The sequence below is a fragment of the Rana temporaria genome, chromosome 3 (genome assembly GCF_905171775.1).
Source record: "Rana temporaria chromosome 3, aRanTem1.1, whole genome shotgun sequence".
Lineage (NCBI taxonomy): Eukaryota > Metazoa > Chordata > Amphibia > Anura > Ranidae > Rana > Rana temporaria.
In genome coordinates this window covers 343,883,117-343,908,307 of record NC_053491.1, presented here as the reverse complement: position 1 = coordinate 343,908,307, position 25,191 = coordinate 343,883,117, and the positions used below count along the sequence as shown (strand labels likewise).

General features: G+C 42.2%; 1 protein-coding gene across 1 annotated transcript; it reads right to left on the bottom strand.

Moving 5' to 3' along the window:
• Nucleotides 1–284: 284 nt before the first annotated feature.
• Nucleotides 285–18,634, bottom strand: LOC120930490 (protein ALP1-like). The gene is made up of 3 exons (XM_040341670.1): nt 18,420–18,634; nt 2,710–2,811; nt 285–1,229 (listed from the first exon to the last, which is right to left on the bottom strand). The coding sequence occupies exons 1-3, from the start codon at nt 18,632–18,634 to the stop codon at nt 350–352; spliced, it is 1,197 nt and encodes a 398-aa protein (XP_040197604.1). The 3' UTR covers nt 285–349.
• Between the last annotated feature and the right edge of the window lie 6,557 nt (nt 18,635–25,191).

Below are 25,191 nucleotides of genomic sequence, written 5' to 3'. Positions count from 1 at the left end.
GAGGAGAAAGTGACACGCAGGGGGACACATATAGAGCCACGTAACCACCGGATGTACCTTGGGGGTCCCGATTGGACCCCCAACCCACGTCTAGGCGGTCACGTACAGGCCCTTTATTAGACCCCAGAAAAAATACATAAACTAAGTTTACAATTGATAGAATGTCACTAATATAAAATGGCACACTATATCATAGGGCTATTGAACCCAATGATAAAACTGTATCAAAATAAAATTAGAATGAGACTTCTTATAACATCAATCATTTTTTATTTTGTTTCCGCAAAACAGCATAGTAAAGATTATATTTCACAAAATAAGCGTGTCAAAAGCTGAAAAGTTCAATAAATTAAATGGAATTGAGCTGCCATGGGACCTGTCCTTCAGGAGAGACAAAGTATGCCGCATACTGTTCACGGACATGTGTCCCCTGTGTGTTCCCACGTACACCAGTCCAATGAGCTCTTTCCAGAGTCTCATGGACTGGCTCCTCGTAATCTAGACCATCGCGCTGCCTGACAAAATTGTGCAAGGCACACGCCGCTTCAACAGCACTAATGGCATTTTGCATGTTGAGTACAATCGGTGTGTGGAGAACCCTCCACTTGTTCGCCAAAATTCCAAAAGCACACTCAACTACGCGTCGTGCTCTGCTTAGCCGGTAGTTGAATATGCGTTTCTCTTCATTCAGATTATGTCCTGAATAAGGCCGAAGTAGGTGTGTGTTCAGAGCAAAAGCCTCATCACCCACAAAGACACTTGGTAGGGGAGGGCCGTTTGTGCCCGGGAGTGGACTATTTTGCGGAAGGTCCAGACCATCCGTTCGAAGCAATTGCCCAAAAGACGAGTTCCCAAAAATCGCAGAGTCTGCACTACTTCCATAGGAACCAATGTCAATATAGGTAAAACAATAATTGGCATCAGCCACAGCCATTAAGACAAATGAAAAGTATTTCTTATAATTGAAATACTGGCTTCCACTAGCCATGGGCTTCACAATCCTGATGTGTTTCCCATCGATCGCTCCTAGACAATTCGGGAAGTTACAGCGTTGCCAGAATACTTCCGAAATTTTTTCCCAGTCCTCTGCTGCCGGTTTTTTAAACACAATGGGTTTCAGGACTTCCCAAATGGCACTGCAGGTGTCACAAATTATATAACTGGCAGTAGATCTTCCAATACAAAACGAGTAATGCAGACTTGCAATCAATTGTCCAGTTGATAGATACCTACAAAGAAAATAATATATATTATTTTATTTTATTTTTTACAGTGAAAATGCTAAAGCTAAAATGGAAGAGCATACGGGACGCCTACGCTCGCCAGCTGAGGGCACAGCGGGAGCAGCGGCGAAGTGGAAGTGGAGCCTGTTCCGTAAAAGAATATGTCCACGCCAAGGAACTGGAGTTTCTCAGACCGGTGCTGGCTTTGGGGAGGTAAACCATTATCTGTACTTTGCTCGGTAAACAAAATGTTTAAAATTATTTTTGAATACATGATTTCTTTTTTCAGTACTGAAAGCTGCTGGGACGAAGCTGCCACAGCTGAAGTAGAGATTGGGGAAAGAGAAAGCGTGGCATCGGGGGATCAAGCGATGGCGTCTCTGGAGCCGGAACCACAACACTCCGATGCATCGCGTTCAAATGCGACGACACCACTTGCAGAGGAGTCCACAATTAGCATCGCGCCTATTGGACCTCCACGTGCTCTGCGAAGGAGGGCTCCTGCTCCGGATCCAGCCCTGGAGCGCATGTTAGACATTATGTCAAACATGTCCGACCGCATGAACAATAGGTCATATGGCCAAAATGCAGCAAAATGTCTGGGGGACCTAATCGATAAAGTCCCCCCAAATCTGCAAACGGTGGTGCTGGCCTGTACTGTTAGGTACATAGCAACATTTATACCCCCGACAGAAGCTGACCAGATATCAGAACCACCACCACCCTATGGCCCCTATGCCAATAAACCCACCGAGCATGTCCCAGCACCACCCACGCCCCATTTCTCCCCACCACCCGTTCCCCTTTGGACAGGACCACAGCTTTCCGCCCATCCTCCTCGACCAACACCACCACCGACTTCTGCTCACCATCCTTTGACCACCACTCTATCTCATTTCCCTCCTGTGCCAACACCTTCCACTCACACTTCTCTGAACCCTTTTCCTTATACACAACCTTCTTCTTACCCCCCTCCTTCTCCTTTTCCTCATCTCTCAACACCACCTGTCACATACACTACTCTGCCTCCTACAACACTTTCTTCTTACCACCCACCATCTTCTACTTACCCTGCGACAACGACTACACCTACTTCACATTACCCACATCGACCGAGACAACCGACTTACCGTAATGCCCCAACACCAACACCACCACCACCACCAGCAACACCACCTTCCACTTGGTCAGGGGAAGACAGCACCACCTCCACTTGGCCCCCTTTTGCCCACGCACTATCAGTCGCCATGTCACCGCACGGGGAAGAGGACTCCTCCCCAACTTTACATCACATGTAAATAACGAATATGTGTAGAACATATAGGCACTTTTTGTATATATTCTTAATAAAAAAAAATTCTACCCAATGTTTTGGTTTGTTAAAAAATTAAACTAATTTTGTTCCTACAGAATTTTTGTTTGGTTTTTATTACATATATATATATGAAATATTAATAGAGTGTATTAAGCGCTAAATAAAAATTACCTCAGTGTTATGATAAGTCGCTCCACAGGGGGGATACAGTTGCGGAAGTAGGTGTCCATCCTCTGCAATCTGTTGATCAGCAATTCCAGCAACTCATCAAAGCTGTAAAGAAAAATGAAATTTAAAATTGGCAATGGAATGGTACTAGGGTTGCCACCTTTCCGGGATTCTCCAGAACAGTTCGGGTTTGGAATCATGTGTCCGGGTTTCAGACTGCCTGACACTCTGACACATTTTTCTGACCAGACTATGGATTTCCGGCAGGGTTAATGGCTGCAGGGGATGAAAACTTAAAACCCAGCAGCCACAGATATACCAGGATGAGAGGTGCTATCTGCCAAGGGGTGAGTGAGCTCACCCTCCATCGCTGTCTGACAGAAGCACCCCCCCCTTTCTCTATCCTGCCTCTTGGTGAGTACACTAGGATAAATCAGAGTTCTCACATTGGAGTCCTCTCCGTACATCAGAGATCTCGGTTTCCCCCCTTAGATCATGGTTCACAGAGCATCCCTTATGTCTGATTATCTTGAGGTCTCGCTTCAATCAGATTATGTTGGTTAACCCATACAGTGAAAGGGAAATCTGGGAGTTGAGATGCAAAAGGGTGACTGTGATGTAAAGGGGGACTCTGTGCACTGTAATGTAAAAGGGGAACTTTGTGGACTCTAATATAAAGGGGGAACTCTGTGCACTGTAATGCAATGTAAAGGGGGACTCTATGAACTTTGATGTAAAGGGGGAACTCTGTGGACTCTAATGTAAAGGGGGAACTCTGTGCACTGTAATGTAAAGGGGGAACTCTGTGCACTGCAATGTAAAGGGGGACTCTATGAACTTTGATGTAAAGGGGGAACTCTGTGGACTCTAATGTAAAGGGGGAACTCTGTGGACTCTAATGTAAAGGGGGAACTCTGTGGAATCTAATGTAAAGGGGGAACTCTGTGCACTGTAATGTAAAGGGGGAACTCTTTTTATTATATTCCTATGATTAGAAATGTAAAATACTAGCAAAATATATGTATATAGATAGAGTAAACTCCTGCGCTGTCTGAAAAGTGAAAGGAGGGGGACAAACTAAAAATACTGCTGCAAATATAAAAGTCTACCTCGATAGACTAAAGTGAAACAGAAAGATTAAATTGCAATACTTGCGCTGTAAGGTGTGGGACAGGGAGTATGTAATGGACAGTAATATTTATGAGTGACTGGTGAAAATATTATTTGGTGAAAACAATATTATAAAACATATAACAGTGAGACCAATACAAGGACAGTCCTTAATGAGCAAGTCTGCACTCTAGGAAGGTCCAGATCCAGTGCAGTCCTGCCGTGCATTAATGTGCTCCAAACGGAGATAAATCCTAATCTCCAGTGTAAAAATAAAAATGCAATCAAAAAATGAAGATACGAAAAGTACACGGAAAACAGTCCTGAAGGAAATATATATGAGACCCTTAGATCCGTAATATAGGTGAAAATAGGATAGTTGAGCCAACACCAAAGTTATATGTAAACACCTTTGGTGAACCCAGCTGCTCACCTCGAGTTGACCACAATATGTCCAGGTTAAAATGGTCTAGATGGTTACAATCCACAAATAACACATGTAAGTCTCCATCCGATGTTTAACATGAAAAAACAAAGTAAAAAGACAAAAAGAGGCTGATGGTGAAATACCGTCACAAAAAAGATATTAGCAAATGGGATCTTGGCGAATGGGAATGCACTCACATGTGAGTGAGAGATCTCAGACTCATATCCACGAGTACCGCACTCGTCGGTCCCTCTATCTTTCCTCTGCTTCTTTCCACTAATTCTCAGGGTTCAGATGCTGGCTGTTTTGATCTCCCCAGGGTTTCTCAGTGTGTGACACTGTCTCAGCTGCTGTGGGCTTGTAGTAACTCCTATCCCTCTCTCATTAGCTCAGATGGAGCGCTCAGGTGGCGTTTGCAATGTGAAAAGGGGTGAAAGAAACATACCCATAGTATAGCCCAGTCAGCAATGTAAACCGATTTTATTAAAAGCAACAGTTAAAACTCACATATCAATGCGGGAACTCAGCAACAATCCTTACGAGCGGCGAACTCGTATGTCCGTTCGTCAGATGTTTGTGGTGTGTCCTGCCTACCAATCCCGACGCGTATCGTCACGATCACGTGACTTCATCAGGGGATGATGTAGGGGACACATAGACAGACATTTATAGTCTGTGTTAATGAGCACCCGGCGGCCATTTTGTCGGAGCTCATAGAGAATGACTACGCTGCCTGTGTTCTGATCGCGCCGTGCTGTGTAGTGCAAGCCGCGCCCGTGGACAAATCAGAGAACGGGGGTACAGATCATGCAAAACGCACAAAAGGCGTCTCATGCGATCGGACCAGCAATGGAATGTCACGATGGACAAACCAATATAAGGAAATATAAAAGAACATAAAAGCACAGAGGAGGGTCTGAGGCTATAAAAGCGACATATCCTGATACTGTGTGGGGCCGTGGTAAAAACAGTCAAACATATTGAAAAATATATGTATATGGCCCAAGTCTATATTGTATTAATATACAAAAAGGATTATATAAGGGGATATTGGAGCTAATTAGAAGAGAAAAGGTGGTGGGTAAAGCAAAGGGAGGGGCGGAAGGGAATAGGGATGTGGAGAATATCTCCCTAAGTGAAACATCTTCAAAAATACATATGTGCCAGATAGCCAGTTTAGAGAGAGGTGACCATAATAATGTCAAGTGTAAATATACTCAGACATGAGGGTATGTCAAGGGGTGTCGGACATATCGATTCTAGCTTTATGTGATGTGAGGTATGTATTCATGTAGCACACATGCTGCATGGATACGGGTGATACAGTGACAGTAACTGCATGTGCAGTCAGCGACTAAGCTCACAGCGGGGGGCCTAGCTAGGGGGACCTAGTGGCGTGATAGGGAAGTGAAAAGAGATGGGGCATGTGGAATTCATGTGCCAGTGGGTAAGTGGCCATACATATGAATAATGAAGCAACATTTACTGGTTGTATGGTAATGGTAACTCTGTTACATAGGCCAATATTTAAACAAATTATATGATATAATTTTTAAAATTAAATTAAAAATTAGTTTGGAAGACATGGAAGCTATAAGGGGGACATCCTCAGATACCAGAAGAAACGAGACCGTATCGAAAAAAATGGGGCATGATGTACCACAACATATGACGTACAGCCAAATGTCATCTATAACATATATAGTAAGAGAGACCATCTGCAAAGTAAAACTAAAAGTCACTGAGAAAACAATTGAGGTCAAATTCTATATTTAAACCTTTGGGTGCAAAAGTGTCCATGGAGAATATGTACTTCGACTCTATTTGGCTCAGTGTTCTGACTTTGTGGCCGCCACGCCAAGGTCGGGAGTAGGGCACTATCCCCCAAAACCTTAAGTGTGTAGGATCTTTCTGATGTACTTCGGCGAAATGGCGGGATACACTGTGTTTTGGGAAACCGCTTTCGATATTTTTAACGTGCTCTTTAATGCGGATTCTCAAGAGCCTTTTGGTGCGCCCAATGTATTGGAGGCCGCAGCTGCACTCCAAACAGTAGACTGCACCTTCAGTGTGGCACCCAATGAATTCTTTGACCTCATATTGACTCCCATTACTATTGGACTGAAACTTGGTTACTTTCAGGTTGGGTATACGGGTATGAGTGCATGAATAGCATCTCTTACAGGGATAAAACCCTTTTCCCGTGAAAAAGGAGAATGCTTTTTTCGGGGGGTCAATCACATTTTTGACCAGTTGGTCGCGCAAAGTAGGCGCACGTGTGTATATAAACCTTGGTTTATTGGGCAATATCTCCTTTAGACCCGAATCTGATTTTAGAATATGCCAGTGGCGTAGAATGATCTTCTCTATTTTTTTATGCTGTACATTAAACTCTAAAATAATGGGAACCTGGTCTTTCCTGCTAGCAGGCCTACGGGTTTCGAGAAGTTGACTTCTTTGTAACTCAGTTACTTCTCTTATTTTGTCTTGGATAAATGTTCCTTCATATCCCTTCTCTATAAACCTATCGCCTATTTTGTTGGCCTGGGTCTGAAATTCCTCAATGGTCGTGCAGTTCCGCCTTAGCCGTACCAGCTGCCCTTTGGGTATGTTAAACAACCAATTCTTGTGGTGGCAGCTGGTGATGGGGAGGTAGCTATTACGGTCAACGTTTTTAAAAAATGTTCTCGTGCTGAACGTATTGTTCGTCCGGCTGATTTCCAAGTCTAAGAATGGTATCACTTTCTCTTCGATTTGCCAAGTCAGAACGATATTGACATAGTTGTCGTTTAGTTTCTCAAAAAACGATATAAGCGACTGGCAATCGCCTTTCCATAGAACGAAAATATCGTCTATGTACCTCTTGTACAATAGAAGATCTGATGGGGGATCTTGAAAGACGACCTCTTCTTCCCATTTGGACATGAAGAGTCCTGCTACGCTAGGTGCGAACTTGGCCCCCATAGCAACCCCAGTTCGTTGTGAGTAATACTTGTTCCCGTACCAAAAGTGACTGTGTTTCAGACAGAAGTCCAGACACTTGATCAGATATTTCCTCTGGAGGCATGGGAGCTTAGTGTATTTACGGAGGCCCCACTTTGTAGCATCACATGCCAGATGGTGGGGAATGATCGTATACAAAGAGGATACGTCTGCTGTCGCCATCAGAAGTGGACCATCAATATCTGTACCATCCAGGAGTTTCAGCATCTCTTTTGTATCTTTCAGATACGCACGAGTTTTCTGCACGGCCGATTGCAGATATCGATCAATATATTGGCCAAGTCTGGCAGTAATAGATTCAATCCCGTTCACTATCGGGCGGAAAGGTGGGGTTAGTGGATCCTTGTGTATTTTAGGCAGTGCGTAAATAATAGGCGTCCTACAGGCTTCTGGGACAAGATATTTCGCCTCCCTTTTATCTAGGATATTCTTCCTAATGCCTAGTTGGACTACCTGTTCTAGATCCTTTTTCCATTTATGGATGGGATTTTTAGATAGTACACTATATGTATCAGAATCCTCTAATAATTTCATCATTCCAGTATGATATTGTTCAGTTGTTTGGATGACGATCCCTCCTCCCTTATCCGAAGGTCTTATTACGAGATTTTTTCTTTTTGTGAGTCTGCTAATGCCAGTTTTTATGGAAATAGGTTCTTCCACTTTTTTGAGATTCAGGTTCTTAATTTCTTCAGTTACCATTTGTTTAAAAACCTCAATATGTTTCCCATCTTTTAATTTGGGGTTAAAGGTAGACCTATTCCTCAGATGACTATGCACCACTTGTTGATTATCGCAGGTCTGGGTCACAAAGGGTTTCTCTAGCATATACTTTTTAATATTTAATTTGCGAACATATTTTTGTATGCCGATGTAAGTTTGGAATTTATCCAAATTCCTCACTGGTGCATACTTCAAACCTTTGTCCAGTACTGCAATTTCTTCAGCTGTAAGTGGTGTGTCAGTGAGGTTGAAGATCCTGCAGAAGCTGAAGAAATTGCAGTACTGGACAAAGGTTTGAAGTATGCACCAGTGAGGAATTTGGATAAATTCCAAACTTACATCGGCATACAAAAATATGTTCGCAAATTAAATATTAAAAAGTATATGCTAGAGAAACCCTTTGTGACCCAGACCTGCGATAATCAACAAGTGGTGCATAGTCATCTGAGGAATAGGTCTACCTTTAACCCCAAATTAAAAGATGGGAAACATATTGAGGTTTTTAAACAAATGGTAACTGAAGAAATTAAGAACCTGAATCTCAAAAAAGTGGAAGAACCTATTTCCATAAAAACTGGCATTAGCAGACTCACAAAAAGAAAAAATCTCGTAATAAGACCTTCGGATAAGGGAGGAGGGATCGTCATCCAAACAACTGAACAATATCATACTGGAATGATGAAATTATTAGAGGATTCTGATACATATAGTGTACTATCTAAAAATCCCATCCATAAATGGAAAAAGGATCTAGAACAGGTAGTCCAACTAGGCATTAGGAAGAATATCCTAGATAAAAGGGAGGCGAAATATCTTGTCCCAGAAGCCTGTAGGACGCCTATTATTTACGCACTGCCTAAAATACACAAGGATCCACTAACCCCACCTTTCCGCCCGATAGTGAACGGGATTGAATCTATTACTGCCAGACTTGGCCAATATATTGATCGATATCTGCAATCGGCCGTGCAGAAAACTCGTGCGTATCTGAAAGATACAAAAGAGATGCTGAAACTCCTGGATGGTACAGATATTGATGGTCCACTTCTGATGGCGACAGCAGACGTATCCTCTTTGTATACGATCATTCCCCACCATCTGGCATGTGATGCTACAAAGTGGGGCCTCCGTAAATACACTAAGCTCCCATGCCTCCAGAGGAAATATCTGATCAAGTGTCTGGACTTCTGTCTGAAACACAGTCACTTTTGGTACGGGAACAAGTATTACTCACAACGAACTGGGGTTGCTATGGGGGCCAAGTTCGCACCTAGCGTAGCAGGACTCTTCATGTCCAAATGGGAAGAAGAGGTCGTCTTTCAAGATCCCCCATCAGATCTTCTATTGTACAAGAGGTACATAGACGATATTTTCGTTCTATGGAAAGGCGATTGCCAGTCGCTTATATCGTTTTTTGAGAAACTAAACGACAACTATGTCAATATCGTTCTGACTTGGCAAATCGAAGAGAAAGTGATACCATTCTTAGACTTGGAAATCAGCCGGACGAACAATACGTTCAGCACGAGAACATTTTTTAAAAACGTTGACCGTAATAGCTACCTCCCCATCACCAGCTGCCACCACAAGAATTGGTTGTTTAACATACCCAAAGGGCAGCTGGTACGGCTAAGGCGGAACTGCACGACCATTGAGGAATTTCAGACCCAGGCCAACAAAATAGGCGATAGGTTTATAGAGAAGGGATATGAAGGAACATTTATCCAAGACAAAATAAGAGAAGTAACTGAGTTACAAAGAAGTCAACTTCTCGAAACCCGTAGGCCTGCTAGCAGGAAAGACCAGGTTCCCATTATTTTAGAGTTTAATGTACAGCATAAAAAAATAGAGAAGATCATTCTACGCCACTGGCATATTCTAAAATCAGATTCGGGTCTAAAGGAGATATTGCCCAATAAACCAAGGTTTATATACACACGTGCGCCTACTTTGCGCGACCAACTGGTCAAAAATGTGATTGACCCCCCGAAAAAAGCATTCTCCTTTTTCACGGGAAAAGGGTTTTATCCCTGTAAGAGATGCTATTCATGCACTCATACCCGTATACCCAACCTGAAAGTAACCAAGTTTCAGTCCAATAGTAATGGGAGTCAATATGAGGTCAAAGAATTCATTGGGTGCCACACTGAAGGTGCAGTCTACTGTTTGGAGTGCAGCTGCGGCCTCCAATACATTGGGCGCACCAAAAGGCTCTTGAGAATCCGCATTAAAGAGCATGTTAAAAATATCGAAAGCGGTTTCCCAAAACACAGTGTATCCCGCCATTTCGCCGAAGTACATCAGAAAGATCCTACACACTTAAGGTTTTGGGGGATAGTGCCCTACTCCCGACCTTGGCGTGGCGGCCACAAAGTCAGAACACTGAGCCAAATAGAGTCGAAGTACATATTCTCCATGGACACTTTTGCACCCAAAGGTTTAAATATAGAATTTGACCTCAATTGTTTTCTCAGTGACTTTTAGTTTTACTTTGCAGATGGTCTCTCTTACTATATATGTTATAGATGACATTTGGCTGTACGTCATATGTTGTGGTACATCATGCCCCATTTTTTTCGATACGGTCTCGTTTCTTCTGGTATCTGAGGATGTCCCCCTTATAGCTTCCATGTCTTCCAAACTAATTTTTAATTTAATTTTAAAAATTATATCATATAATTTGTTTAAATATTGGCCTATGTAACAGAGTTACCATTACCATACAACCAGTAAATGTTGCTTCATTATTCATATGTATGGCCACTTACCCACTGGCACATGAATTCCACATGCCCCATCTCTTTTCACTTCCCTATCACGCCACTAGGTCCCCCTAGCTAGGCCCCCCGCTGTGAGCTTAGTCGCTGACTGCACATGCAGTTACTGTCACTGTATCACCCGTATCCATGCAGCATGTGTGCTACATGAATACATACCTCACATCACATAAAGCTAGAATCGATATGTCCGACACCCCTTGACATACCCTCATGTCTGAGTATATTTACACTTGACATTATTATGGTCACCTCTCTCTAAACTGGCTATCTGGCACATATGTATTTTTGAAGATGTTTCACTTAGGGAGATATTCTCCACATCCCTATTCCCTTCCGCCCCTCCCTTTGCTTTACCCACCACCTTTTCTCTTCTAATTAGCTCCAATATCCCCTTATATAATCCTTTTTGTATATTAATACAATATAGACTTGGGCCATATACATATATTTTTCAATATGTTTGACTGTTTTTACCACGGCCCCACACAGTATCAGGATATGTCGCTTTTATAGCCTCAGACCCTCCTCTGTGCTTTTATGTTCTTTTATATTTCCTTATATTGGTTTGTCCATCGTGACATTCCATTGCTGGTCCGATCGCATGAGACGCCTTTTGTGCGTTTTGCATGATCTGTACCCCCGTTCTCTGATTTGTCCACGGGCGCGGCTTGCACTACACAGCACGGCGCGATCAGAACACAGGCAGCGTAGTCATTCTCTATGAGCTCCGACAAAATGGCCGCCGGGTGCTCATTAACACAGACTATAAATGTCTGTCTATGTGTCCCCTACATCATCCCCTGATGAAGTCACGTGATCGTGACGATACGCGTCGGGATTGGTAGGCAGGACACACCACAAACATCTGACGAACGGACATACGAGTTCGCCGCTCGTAAGGATTGTTGCTGAGTTCCCGCATTGATATGTGAGTTTTAACTGTTGCTTTTAATAAAATCGGTTTACATTGCTGACTGGGCTATACTATGGGTATGTTTCTTTCACCCCTTTTCACATTGCAAACGCCACCTGAGCGCTCCATCTGAGCTAATGAGAGAGGGATAGGAGTTACTACAAGCCCACAGCAGCTGAGACAGTGTCACACACTGAGAAACCCTGGGGAGATCAAAACAGCCAGCATCTGAACCCTGAGAATTAGTGGAAAGAAGCAGAGGAAAGATAGAGGGACCGACGAGTGCGGTACTCGTGGATATGAGTCTGAGATCTCTCACTCACATGTGAGTGCATTCCCATTCGCCAAGATCCCATTTGCTAATATCTTTTTTGTGACGGTATTTCACCATCAGCCTCTTTTTGTCTTTTTACTTTGTTTTTTCATGTTAAACATCGGATGGAGACTTACATGTGTTATTTGTGGATTGTAACCATCTAGACCATTTTAACCTGGACATATTGTGGTCAACTCGAGGTGAGCAGCTGGGTTCACCAAAGGTGTTTACATATAACTTTGGTGTTGGCTCAACTATCCTATTTTCACCTATATTACGGATCTAAGGGTCTCATATATATTTCCTTCAGGACTGTTTTCCGTGTACTTTTCGTATCTTCATTTTTTGATTGCATTTTTATTTTTACACTGGAGATTAGGATTTATCTCCGTTTGGAGCACATTAATGCACGGCAGGACTGCACTGGATCTGGACCTTCCTAGAGTGCAGACTTGCTCATTAAGGACTGTCCTTGTATTGGTCTCACTGTTATATGTTTTATAATATTGTTTTCACCAAATAATATTTTCACCAGTCACTCATAAATATTACTGTCCATTACATACTCCCTGTCCCACACCTTACAGCGCAAGTATTGCAATTTAATCTTTCTGTTTCACTTTAGTCTATCGAGGTAGACTTTTATATTTGCAGCAGTATTTTTAGTTTGTCCCCCTCCTTTCACTTTTCAGACAGCGCAGGAGTTTACTCTATCTATATTTTATTCACCTTGCTTTATCACTCCAGCAGCAGTCATGGATCTCTTCACCTTTGTTGAACAGCGAGAAGTCGATTTAGACCTTGTGTTCAACGATGAAGACCCCCCCCCCAAAGACCCCAGCAATGTCCAACACTTGATACGCAAGTTGGGACATGGTCTGGAAAAGAAGATCAATACTTGGTGGGACATCACCACCTTTGACCGGTACATTAAAGCCAACATTGTGCCGAGACGTCTCAGGTGGGATGTACCCCCCAATGATGGTCTATGCGAACAGGAGTCAATTGACGAATGGTTTAGGTTTTTCAACCTTAAAGGGATGGAGCTTCTACATCTTTTATTGAAGAGGAAGCAAAAGAAGCTTCGCAAGATAGATGCTACACTAGCCACTTTGAAAACACAATTAGATACACATAAAGATACGGCAGAATTTACACGATTAACTACCCAATTAAACAAAGACCTAGTGACCAAGGATACGGAAGTCAAATTGAGAAAAAGTAAAAAATACACCAGAGACATCACTGATTACAAAAACGATGTAGTCTTCAAGTGGCAAAATAAGGCTAAACCACTGGAACCCACGGATCCCAGTTCCACCTTTTCCACACCAGAAAGGGGAGTCCCACCTCAAATAAGGCCACAGATGAATCCTATCCCACCACTTTTGGGAATAGACCATAGAGATAGGAGAGAAGAAAGATCAAGGGATGACTACCCTAGAAACCAATATGGTGACGAAAGGAATGGATACCCAAGAAATATCTCCCCTCGCACCCCTTGGAGGCAACCACAACCGAATGGATATACACCACAACAAGGCTGGAAAAAACCCAAAAGAAAAAATAAAAACAAAAAACCATATAACAATTGGAACAAAACAAACCCAGGAGTAAGGGACGACAGAGAACCACCTGATGTACCCTACTACCAAACTAGAAGTCCTGTGTATCCCAGTGGATACTATAACAACAGAGAACACAGAGGGGATTACCATTATGGAGATCAGCCATATAGGAGGACTCCAAATCATAGGCACGAACCACCACCCCAAATGAGGCCTAGGGAAAGAAGTCCGATACATACTAACAATTACTATGCCCCCTTGAGGGATTTGCGTGATACCCATAGAGATGGAAGACGAGATTTAGATCTTCGTCAAGAACAAGGATACAATTATCCATCGGCTTTTTTAGATCGAGGAACAGTATATCATCCTCCAAGGAGACAGGAAGAATCGAAACAAAAAAGTCCCACAAGAAAAGAGGCTGCAGAGCAGGGAAGAGAAAACAGAAGAAGAGACTAATAGGGGAAGGGATCTTCAACCTCACTGACACACCACTTACAGCTGAAGAAATTGCAGTACTGGACAAAGGTTTGAAGTATGCACCAGTGAGGAATTTGGATAAATTCCAAACTTACATCGGCATACAAAAATATGTTCGCAAATTAAATATTAAAAAGTATATGCTAGAGAAACCCTTTGTGACCCAGACCTGCGATAATCAACAAGTGGTGCATAGTCATCTGAGGAATAGGTCTACCTTTAACCCCAAATTAAAAGATGGGAAACATATTGAGGTTTTTAAACAAATGGTAACTGAAGAAATTAAGAACCTGAATCTCAAAAAAGTGGAAGAACCTATTTCCATAAAAACTGGCATTAGCAGACTCACAAAAAGAAAAAATCTCGTAATAAGACCTTCGGATAAGGGAGGAGGGATCGTCATCCAAACAACTGAACAATATCATACTGGAATGATGAAATTATTAGAGGATTCTGATACATATAGTGTACTATCTAAAAATCCCATCCATAAATGGAAAAAGGATCTAGAACAGGTAGTCCAACTAGGCATTAGGAAGAATATCCTAGATAAAAGGGAGGCGAAATATCTTGTCCCAGAAGCCTGTAGGACGCCTATTATTTACGCACTGCCTAAAATACACAAGGATCCACTAACCCCACCTTTCCGCCCGATAGTGAACGGGATTGAATCTATTACTGCCAGACTTGGCCAATATATTGATCGATATCTGCAATCGGCCGTGCAGAAAACTCGTGCGTATCTGAAAGATACAAAAGAGATGCTGAAACTCCTGGATGGTACAGATATTGATGGTCCACTTCTGATGGCGACAGCAGACGTATCCTCTTTGTATACAATCATTCCCCACCATCTGGCATGTGATGCTACAAAGTGGGGCCTCCGTAAATACACTAAGCTCCCATGCCTCCAGAGGAAATATCTGATCAAGTGTCTGGACTTCTGTCTGAAACACAGTCACTTTTGGTACGGGAACAAGTATTACTCACAACGAACTGGGGTTGCTATGGGGGCCAAGTTCGCACCTAGCGTAGCAGGACTCTTCATGTCCAAATGGGAAGAAGAGGTCGTCTTTCAAGATCCCCCATCAGATCTTCTATTGTACAAGAGGTACATAGACGATATTTTCGTTCTATGGAAAGGCGATTGCCAGTCGCTTATATCGTTTTTTGAGAAACTAAACGACAACTATGTCAATATCGTTCTGACTTGGCAAATCGAAGAGAAAGTGATACCATTTTTAGACCTGGAAATCAGCCGGACGAACAATATGTTCAGCACGAGAACATTTTTTAAAAACGTTGACCGCAATAGCTACCTCCCCATCACCAGCTGCCACCACAAGAATTGGTTGTTTAACATACCCAAAGGGCAGCTGGTACGGCTAAGGCGGAACTGCACGACCATTGAGGAATTTCAGACCCAGGCCAACAAAATAGGCGATAGGTTTATAGAGAAGGGATATGAAGGAACATTTATCCAAGACAAAATAAGAGAAGTAACTGAGTTACAAAGAAGTCAACTTCTAGAAACCCGTAGGCCTGCTAGCAGGAAAGACCAGGTTCCCATTATTTTAGAGTTTAATGTACAGCATAAAAAAATAGAGAAGATCATTCTACGCCACTGGCATATTCTAAAATCAGATTCGGGTCTAAAGGAGATATTGCCCAATAAACCAAGGTTTATATACACACGTGCGCCTACTTTGCGCGACCAACTGGTCAAAAATGTGATTGACCCCCCGAAAAAAGCATTCTCCTTTTTCACGGGAAAAGGGTTTTATCCCTGTAAGAGATGCTATTCATGCACTCATACCCGTATACCCAACCTGAAAGTAACCAAGTTTCAGTCCAATAGTAATGGGAGTCAATATGAGGTCAAAGAATTCATTGGGTGCCACACTGAAGGTGCAGTCTACTGTTTGGAGTGCAGCTGCGGCCTCCAATACATTGGGCGCACCAAAAGGCTCTTGAGAATCCGCATTAAAGAGCACGTTAAAAATATCGAAAGCGGTTTCCCAAAACACAGTGTATCCCGCCATTTCGCCGAAGTACATCAGAAAGATCCTACACACTTAAGGTTTTGGGGGATAGTGCCCTACTCCCGACCTTGGCGTGGCGGCCACAAAGTCAGAACACTGAGCCAAATAGAGTCGAAGTACATATTCTCCATGGACACTTTTGCACCCAAAGGTTTAAATATAGAATTTGACCTCAATTGTTTTCTCAGTGACTTTTAGTTTTACTTTGCAGATGGTCTCTCTTACTATATATGTTATAGATGACATTTGGCTGTACGTCATATGTTGTGGTACATCATGCCCCATTTTTTTCGATACGGTCTCGTTTCTTCTGGTATCTGAGGATGTCCCCCTTATAGCTTCCATGTCTTCCAAACTAATTTTTAATTTAATTTTAAAAATTATATCATATAATTTGTTTAAATATTGGCCTATGTAACAGAGTTACCATTACCATACAACCAGTAAATGTTGCTTCATTATTCATATGTATGGCCACTTACCCACTGGCACATGAATTCCACATGCCCCATCTCTTTTCACTTCCCTATCACGCCACTAGGTCCCCCTAGCTAGGCCCCCCGCTGTGAGCTTAGTCGCTGACTGCACATGCAGTTACTGTCACTGTATCACCCGTATCCATGCAGCATGTGTGCTACATGAATACATACCTCACATCACATAAAGCTAGAATCGATATGTCCGACACCCCTTGACATACCCTCATGTCTGAGTATATTTACACTTGACATTATTATGGTCACCTCTCTCTAAACTGGCTATCTGGCACATATGTATTTTTGAAGATGTTTCACTTAGGGAGATATTCTCCACATCCCTATTCCCTTCCGCCCCTCCCTTTGCTTTACCCACCACCTTTTCTCTTCTAATTAGCTCCAATATCCCCTTATATAATCCTTTTTGTATATTAATACAATATAGACTTGGGCCATATACATATATTTTTCAATATGTTTGACTGTTTTTACCACGGCCCCACACAGTATCAGGATATGTCGCTTTTATAGCCTCAGACCCTCCTCTGTGCTTTTATGTTCTTTTATATTTCCTTATATTGGTTTGTCCATCGTGACATTCCATTGCTGGTCCGATCGCATGAGACGCCTTTTGTGCGTTTTGCATGATCTGTACCCCCGTTCTCTGATTTGTCCACGGGCGCGGCTTGCACTACACAGCACGGCGCGATCAGAACACAGGCAGCGTAGTCATTCTCTATGAGCTCCGACAAAATGGCCGCCGGGTGCTCATTAACACAGACTATAAATGTCTGTCTATGTGTCCCCTACATCATCCCCTGATGAAGTCACGTGATCGTGACGATACGCGTCGGGATTGGTAGGCAGGACACACCACAAACATCTGACGAACGGACATACGAGTTCGCCGCTCGTAAGGATTGTTGCTGAGTTCCCGCATTGATATGTGAGTTTTAACTGTTGCTTTTAATAAAATCGGTTTACATTGCTGACTGGGCTATACTATGGGTATGTTTCTTTCACCCCTTTTCACATTGCAAACGCCACCTGAGCGCTCCATCTGAGCTAATGAGAGAGGGATAGGAGTTACTACAAGCCCACAGCAGCTGAGACAGTGTCACACACTGAGAAACCCTGGGGAGATCAAAACAGCCAGCATCTGAACCCTGAGAATTAGTGGAAAGAAGCAGAGGAAAGATAGAGGGACCGACGAGTGCGGTACTCGTGGATATGAGTCTGAGATCTCTCACTCACATGTGAGTGCATTCCCATTCGCCAAGATCCCATTTGCTAATATCTTTTTTGTGACGGTATTTCACCATCAGCCTCTTTTTGTCTTTTTACTTTGTTTTTTCATGTTAAACATCGGATGGAGACTTACATGTGTTATTTGTGGATTGTAACCATCTAGACCATTTTAACCTGGACATATTGTGGTCAACTCGAGGTGAGCAGCTGGGTTCACCAAAGGTGTTTACATATAACTTTGGTGTTGGCTCAACTATCCTATTTTCACCTATATTACGGATCTAAGGGTCTCATATATATTTCCTTCAGGACTGTTTTCCGTGTACTTTTCGTATCTTCATTTTTTGATTGCATTTTTATTTTTACACTGGAGATTAGGATTTATCTCCGTTTGGAGCACATTAATGCACGGCAGGACTGCACTGGATCTGGACCTTCCTAGAGTGCAGACTTGCTCATTAAGGACTGTCCTTGTATTGGTCTCACTGTAAAATATATGTATAGTTCATAGTATTAAAAAAAATAGTTGTGCACCGCTGAAGTGTACATGTTTGACTTGAAGAAAAGGTGGCAACCCAAATGGTACAATGTAAAAAAAAAAATGATTCCAGATAATTTTTTACTAACCTTTTTATGGACATTCTGGTGTAGTCCAGAAATTTGTCTTCATGGTCACGGAGGTCTTGGTACATCACCCAAAATTGCCCTCTTTCTTCCCGATCAGCAATGACGGGGTGTATCCAAAATCTGCGTTGCCTCTTCCTTTTTCTCTGCCTCTCGTTAATAAGATATTGGCTAGCAGTGGCTGCTGCCATGAACAAAGCTATCTCGTCATCACTCATTTTCACAATGGAGTCAGAAGCACAAGGATGACCCGGAAGAGGAATTATCACCCAGGAAGAGGAAAAACAAACCTTTAACATAGCAACAAATGATGACAGAGGTGATCTATTTTACTATTGGGCAAAAAAAAAAAAAAACGCTGGACGTCGCTCTGCGCAAACGCGCGCCAAAACGCTTAAAAAAACCGCGCGAAAAAACGCCTGTAACGCCTACGCCTAGGTGTGAATGCAGCCTAACACTTGCGTGCTTTGGCAAAGAAACTTAAACCAAGACCTCTCCAATAGATTAGACAGGATTTCCGTTCCCTACAGTGTGATCCAAATAGCTCCACATAGATGATAAGAAAAAAAGGAAGTGCACAATAGTGTAATACCGAATGGTCAGTTTTAATAAAACACCACGCACAAATCTTCAAAAGTTGCACTCACAAACATACTTTAAAATTCAGCAATGAATCACAGCAACACAATTCTCCTCAATATCCTCAACTGGTGTAATAATGGTCACGGCGGACTTACGATCAGCCAAAGGTATTCTCACCGCTCCACTGCATTGCAAACACTCTGGAAGCTTTCTTTCCTGGTTCCTTGTCAAGCTTGACGCGCCACACGGATTGACGTATCACGTCGGTTCAGATGCTAACTGTGTGACCATGCACCAACATGTTTCGTCACATAGGACTTACCCAAATTTTTTTTAAAACGGCGTGGAGTTCCCCCAAAAATCCACACCAGACCCCTTATCCAAGCACGTTAACCTGGCCGGCCGCAGAAAAGAGGACACAGCCCAGCGAATGACGTGGCTGGAGCTTTGACATTTCTTATATTTGTGAGGCGGGGCCACCGTCACGTGACCTTGTCCCCCTCTGACACAATGGGGGAAGCCTGGACTTCCCCAGTGACGTAGCAGAGGGTGCGTCAGAGGGGGACAAGGTCACGTGACGATGGCCCCGCCTCACAAATATAAGAAATGTCAAAGCTCCAGCTGCATCATTCATTGGGCTGTGTCCGGCAGAGAGAGGAGGCCGGCGATGCTGCTCTGGATCCCGGACGATCTTCTCATTGCTGGACCAGAGAGGAGATCACCCTTCGCTGGATACAGACAACGTTGGAGCAGGGAGCCGGACCGAGTGGATTACCATCGCTGTATTTTTTTCTTTTTTTTTATTAATAAAGGACTTTTTTCTACGGTATGTGTGTTTTTCACAACTATTTACACTTCCTTCGTGAAATGATAGGGGTACAATGTACCCCATTACCAATTCACATAGGGGGGGCCAGGATCTGGGGGTCCCCTTTGTTAAAGGGGTCTTCCAGATTCTGATAAGCCCCCCGCCCGCAGACCCCCACAACCACCGGGCAAGGGTTGTGGGGATGAGGCCCTTGTCCCCATCAACATGGGGACATCCTCCCCATGTTGAGGGCATGTGGCCTGGTACGGTTCAGGAGAGGGGGGGCCGCACTCTGTCCCCCCTCTTTTCTGCGGCCGGCCAGGTTAACATGCTCAGATAAGGGGTCTGGTGTGGACTTTTGGGCGAACTCCACGCCATTTAAAAAAAAAATTGGGGTGGAGTTCCCCTTAAAATCCACACCAGACCTGAAGGGTCTAGAATGGATATTTGGGGGGAACCCCACATCATTTTTTTTTTTAAATTGACGGCGGGGTTCCCCTCAATATCCATACCAGATCTGAAGGGCCTGGTAATTGAATTTGGGGGGACTCCCATGCTTTTTTTTCATTATAGCCCCAAGTCCGGTTTTAAATGACTTTTTTTCCTTTCAGAAATGACACTTTGTGCAGGGACAGTTCTAAGTACGGGAAACATGCGATATTTCACATGCTAACTTTACACCCCCCTAGGTACAAAATTTAAAGTAATATTTCACTTTTATTGTTTCACTTTTAGCATTATTAAATTCACTGCTTTTCATTAAAACATGTCCCCTGGGACAGGACCCAGGTCCCCAAACACTTATTTTTAGGACAATAACTTGCATATTAGCCTTTAAAATGATCACTTTAGATTTCAAATGTTCGAGTCCCATAGACTTTAACCACTTAAGGACCGCCTCCTGCATATATACGTCAGCAGAATAGCACGGCTGGGCAGATGTACGTACAGGTACGTTCTGTACATGTACCCAGCAGTGGCGTTTGGGAACTTGCCACTGAGGTACCGCACATTCCACAAACTCACGGAAGGGGGCAGAATCTACCAACTGAAAGGGCAGCAGTTGAAGTGCTAGCAATTTCGCTAAGCTATCATTCAACCGCTGGGCATGTGGATGGCTGGGAGAGAACTTCTTCTGGCTTTGCAGCAGCTGGGGCAGGGAAATTTGCCTAGTACAATCTGCCATCGGTGTACCGATAGTAGATTGCCCGCATGTACTAGGCTGTGACACACCTAACTCTTCACCTTCAGTCCTATCAGTGCAGGCTTCAGAGAGGACTGAGGCTATAGTGGGGTTGGAGATCCCAGCTGATGAGGGGCAAGGGGAGGTCCGCTTTGTTCTTTGGTGTGGGTCTTTGAGGTACGCTTGCCAACGAACTGCATGGAAGGTCGATATATGTCTGGTCAAGCATGTGGTGCCCACACCAAAGAACTTTTGCAATAATGCTGAGACACAGCAGCGCCCTGCATATGCGTAGCTCTGCGTTGCAATGCAGTCAGTGTGCTACCCTTAAGCTGGCCCCTGGAGGGCATCCTGCCTCGTTTGAGATGTGCCTTTGTCTCCTCCTCCTCCTCTCTCCTATAAGGCACCCACGTAGAGTCAGTATCCTCATCATCCCCTCCCTCCTCATCACTGTAGAAAACCTGGCAGTATGCTGCAGCTGGGGGAACATGACTGCCAGATTGCTGTCCTTCTTGGCCACCCCCTCTCTCTGGGCTCATGTTACTGCCTTCCTCTATCTGTGTACCATCATCGGAGCCTTCAAAACGCTGCGCATCCTCATGCAGCATGTACCCAACACTGTGGTCAAACAGTTCGGAGGACTCCTCAGCAGGACATGGTGGGGCTAGGGAAGGAGTGACTGATGCCATTGAGCAGAGGGAAGAGGAAGCCTTGGCAGCTACTTTGCCAGACAAAGTACCCTGAGCCTGGGTGAGAGAGGATGAGGAGGATGAGGACTGCTTGGTCATCCACTCTACCAAGTCTTCGGCATGTTGCGGCTCAACACCACCAGCTGCCGAAAACAAGGACGAGCTTGTCCAACGGCCACGTGCTGATGAGGATGCACCGTGTCCACGACTAGCACTGTTGCCTCTAGACACAGAGCCTGCTTGCCCTCGTGACTCTCTGCCTCTCCTTGTTGTCCTTCCAGACATACTAATGGCCTGCAGAGGACAAAGGCAGTACACACACCTCGTAGCTTTAGGTGCAAACTACAGAGGACACAGGCAGTGCACACCAAGTAGCTTTAGGTGCAAACTACAGAGGACACGTGCTGTACACACCAAGTAGCTTTAGGTGCAAACTACAGAGGACACGTGCAGTACACACCAAGTAGCTTTAGGTGCAAACTACAGAAGACACGGCCAGTACACTCCAAGTAGCTTTAGGTGCAAACTACAGAGGACATGGCCAGTACACACCAAGTAGCTTTAGGTGCAAACTACAGAGGACACGGGCAGTACACACCGAGTAGCTTTAGGTGCAAACTACAGAGGACATGTGCAATACACACCAAGTAGCTTTAGGTGCAAACTACAGAGGACACGTGCAGTCCACACCAAGTAGCTTTAGGTGCAAACTACAGAGGACACGGCCAGTACACACCAAGTAGCTTTAGGTGCAAACTACAGAGGACACGTGCAGTACACACCAAGTAGCTTTAGTTGCAAACTACAGAGGACACAGGCAATACACCACGTGAGAATACTGCAGCTAGCACAATCAACTGCCTGCCAGTAAATTAGGAATAGCTTATCTAGCCAAACTTTACAGTGTATAAATATATGTACAACACCTGGGAAGCATATATATCCTCTACACACTGTAACTTTAACTGACTAGCCTGCCTGCTCTATCTACCTAGAAAAATTGACACTGTCTCTCTCTATGTCTGTCTGTCTTTAACCACCGCCGCAACACATTACACAAGGCCTACCTGCAGGCGGGCGTGTACTAAACCCCCTGAGCCATATTTTGCCAAAGCCACTGTGGCTCTCCAGGTTACAGTGCATGCTTGGCCAATCATCAGCCAGCAATGCACTGCGATGCCGCAGTGAATTATGGGCCGTGACGCGCCACTTGAATTTGGCACGAACGGCCCGTAACGTTCGTATTTCGACGAACGGTCGAACATACGATGTTCAAGTCGAACACGAATCTCATCCCTAATGAGGGGCGACACAGTGGTATCTTTGAGTAGATGCCTCCATTCTTTAAGAGCTAAAATGATCGCTAACAATTCTCTGTCCCCAATCTTGTAATTGCATTCTGCAGGAGACAATTTGTTAGAAAAGTAGCCACAAGAATGCAAAAATGATCACGTGTGGGTTTTAACGGCGTGAAAAACCTGCGCATGCTCAGAAGCAACCTATGAGATGGGAGCGCTCGTTCTGGTAAGTGAGAAATGTACTACAGCGCTAACTATTAATTAAATGTGAAAGGAAAAAAACAACACTTCTGCTACAGCGCTTTCACATTGGAGAGACTGGAGAGGCACTTTACAGGTGCTTTGCAGGCGCCTGTAAAGCGTCTCAGTGTGAAAGGGGTCTTAATTCATTTCATTGGTTTTCAGAATTTGTTTTAGTTACTCTTTTTTAAATCGATTAGAATTTTTCTAATTCGAATTCGGATCGATTCAAAAAGTTTTGAAATCAATTTCAAATCGTATTCTAATTCGAAAAGTTTTCCATGTTACAAAGAGAATAAAATAGCTTAGAAAATAAAGCAAGAGAATAAAAAGAAATAGAATAGAAAAGAATATAACAGAAAATAAAAGAGTATAATTTAATAGAGTAAAACAGAACAAAATAGGATAGAAAATAGAAGAACAGAATAGAATAAAATAGAAAGGAATAGAATAGAATAAAAAATAAAGATTATAACTATCTTCTGAAATTCGAATAGAATATGAAAAGAATAGAATAAAAAAAAAACAATAGAATAGAAAATAAATAATATAACCATTTTCCAGACTTCAAATAGAATCAACTCAAATTTAAATAAACTAGAAAATAATAGAGTAAAATAGAATAGAAAATAACACAATAGTATAGAAAAAACACAATGAAATGAATATAACAATTTTCCTATTCAATTTTCTATTCTGTTCAAATTCAAGTTGAATTTTAGGAAATGGTTATATTCTTTCTATTCTAATTTATTTTATTGTTTTTTAAGCTATATTCTTTTTTTTTTGTTTATTCTATTCAATTCTTTTCTAGTCTATTATTTTATTTTATTTTCTATTCTTTTCTATTCAAATTCAAATTGATTCTATTCAAAATTAGAAATTTAGAAGATGGTTATATTATTTCTATTCTATTCTATTTTGTTGTTTTTTCTATACTATTCTGTTATTTTCCATTCTATTCTAGTCTATGCTTTTTTATTCAAATTCAAATTGATTCTATTTGAATTTTGGGAAATGGTTATATTCTTTCTATTCTATTGTTTTTTTTTAAATTCTATTTTTTTCTATATTATTATTTTATTAATTCAAATTTATTCTATTTGAAATCTGAATTTCAGAAGATGGTTATATATATATGTTATTCTATGATATTCTATTTGTTTCTATTATATTCTAGTCTATTCTATTCTTTTATTTCCAGTTATATTATTTTCTAGTCTAGTTTTTTTTGTATTCTATTCCTTTATTTTCTACTTTATTCTTTTTGAAGATTAGAAAACTATTCAAATTCAAAACTTTTCATAGTGAAATTTGAAACCTATTCAAATTCAATTTATTTTTTTAATTTTGACCAAATATTTTTTCTATCATATTATAGTCTATTATATTCTATTCTTTTTTTATATTCTTTTCTTTTTTTTCGGTTATATTATTTTCTAGTCTATTTTTTTCTATTATATTCCTTTATTTTCTATTCTATTTTATTCTCTTTGAAGACTGGAAAACTATTCAAATTCCAAAACTTTTCAAATTGAAATTTGAAACCTATTCGAATTCAAAAAGTTTACGAATTTTGTTCAAATATTTTTTCGTTATTTCGGATTTGTTTAAATTTGGTACTATTGTAATTAGGAAATTCGGAAACATTCGAATTTCTGAAAAACAAAAACTTGTCTGAATTTTAATTCGGAACAAAACGAACTGCACATGTCTAGTTATACATTAACCTACACTATCTTAGTTTACCTTGGTTCGGATGGTAAACTATGCACAGCATCTTACTTTTCAATTTTCTTGTATACTTTATATCTTGCACTCTTTTAAATTCTCACATACGTTACAAAATTTCTGCTGTTTACACTACACTTTAGAGTATCAGTTACTTATATGCTTTGATGAGCTTCTAAATATGTTGAATGAGGTTCTGAGAGTTGCGGTACAATGACTAAGATGGTCGATTACATTTTGAAAA

Excerpts from the sequence above, each read along its gene's own strand:
- LOC120930490 (XM_040341670.1), bottom strand. The coding sequence starts at position 18,634 with ATGAGTGATGACGAGATAGCTTTGTTCATGGCAGCAGCCACTGCTAGC. Across the intron at positions 2,812-18,419 it reads ACCAGAATGTCCATAAAAAG|CTTTGATGAGTTGCTGGAAT; the intron begins GTTAGTAAAAAA and ends TTTTCTTTACAG. Across the intron at positions 1,230-2,709 it reads CGACTTATCATAACACTGAG|GTATCTATCAACTGGACAAT; the intron begins GTAATTTTTATT and ends TTTTCTTTGTAG.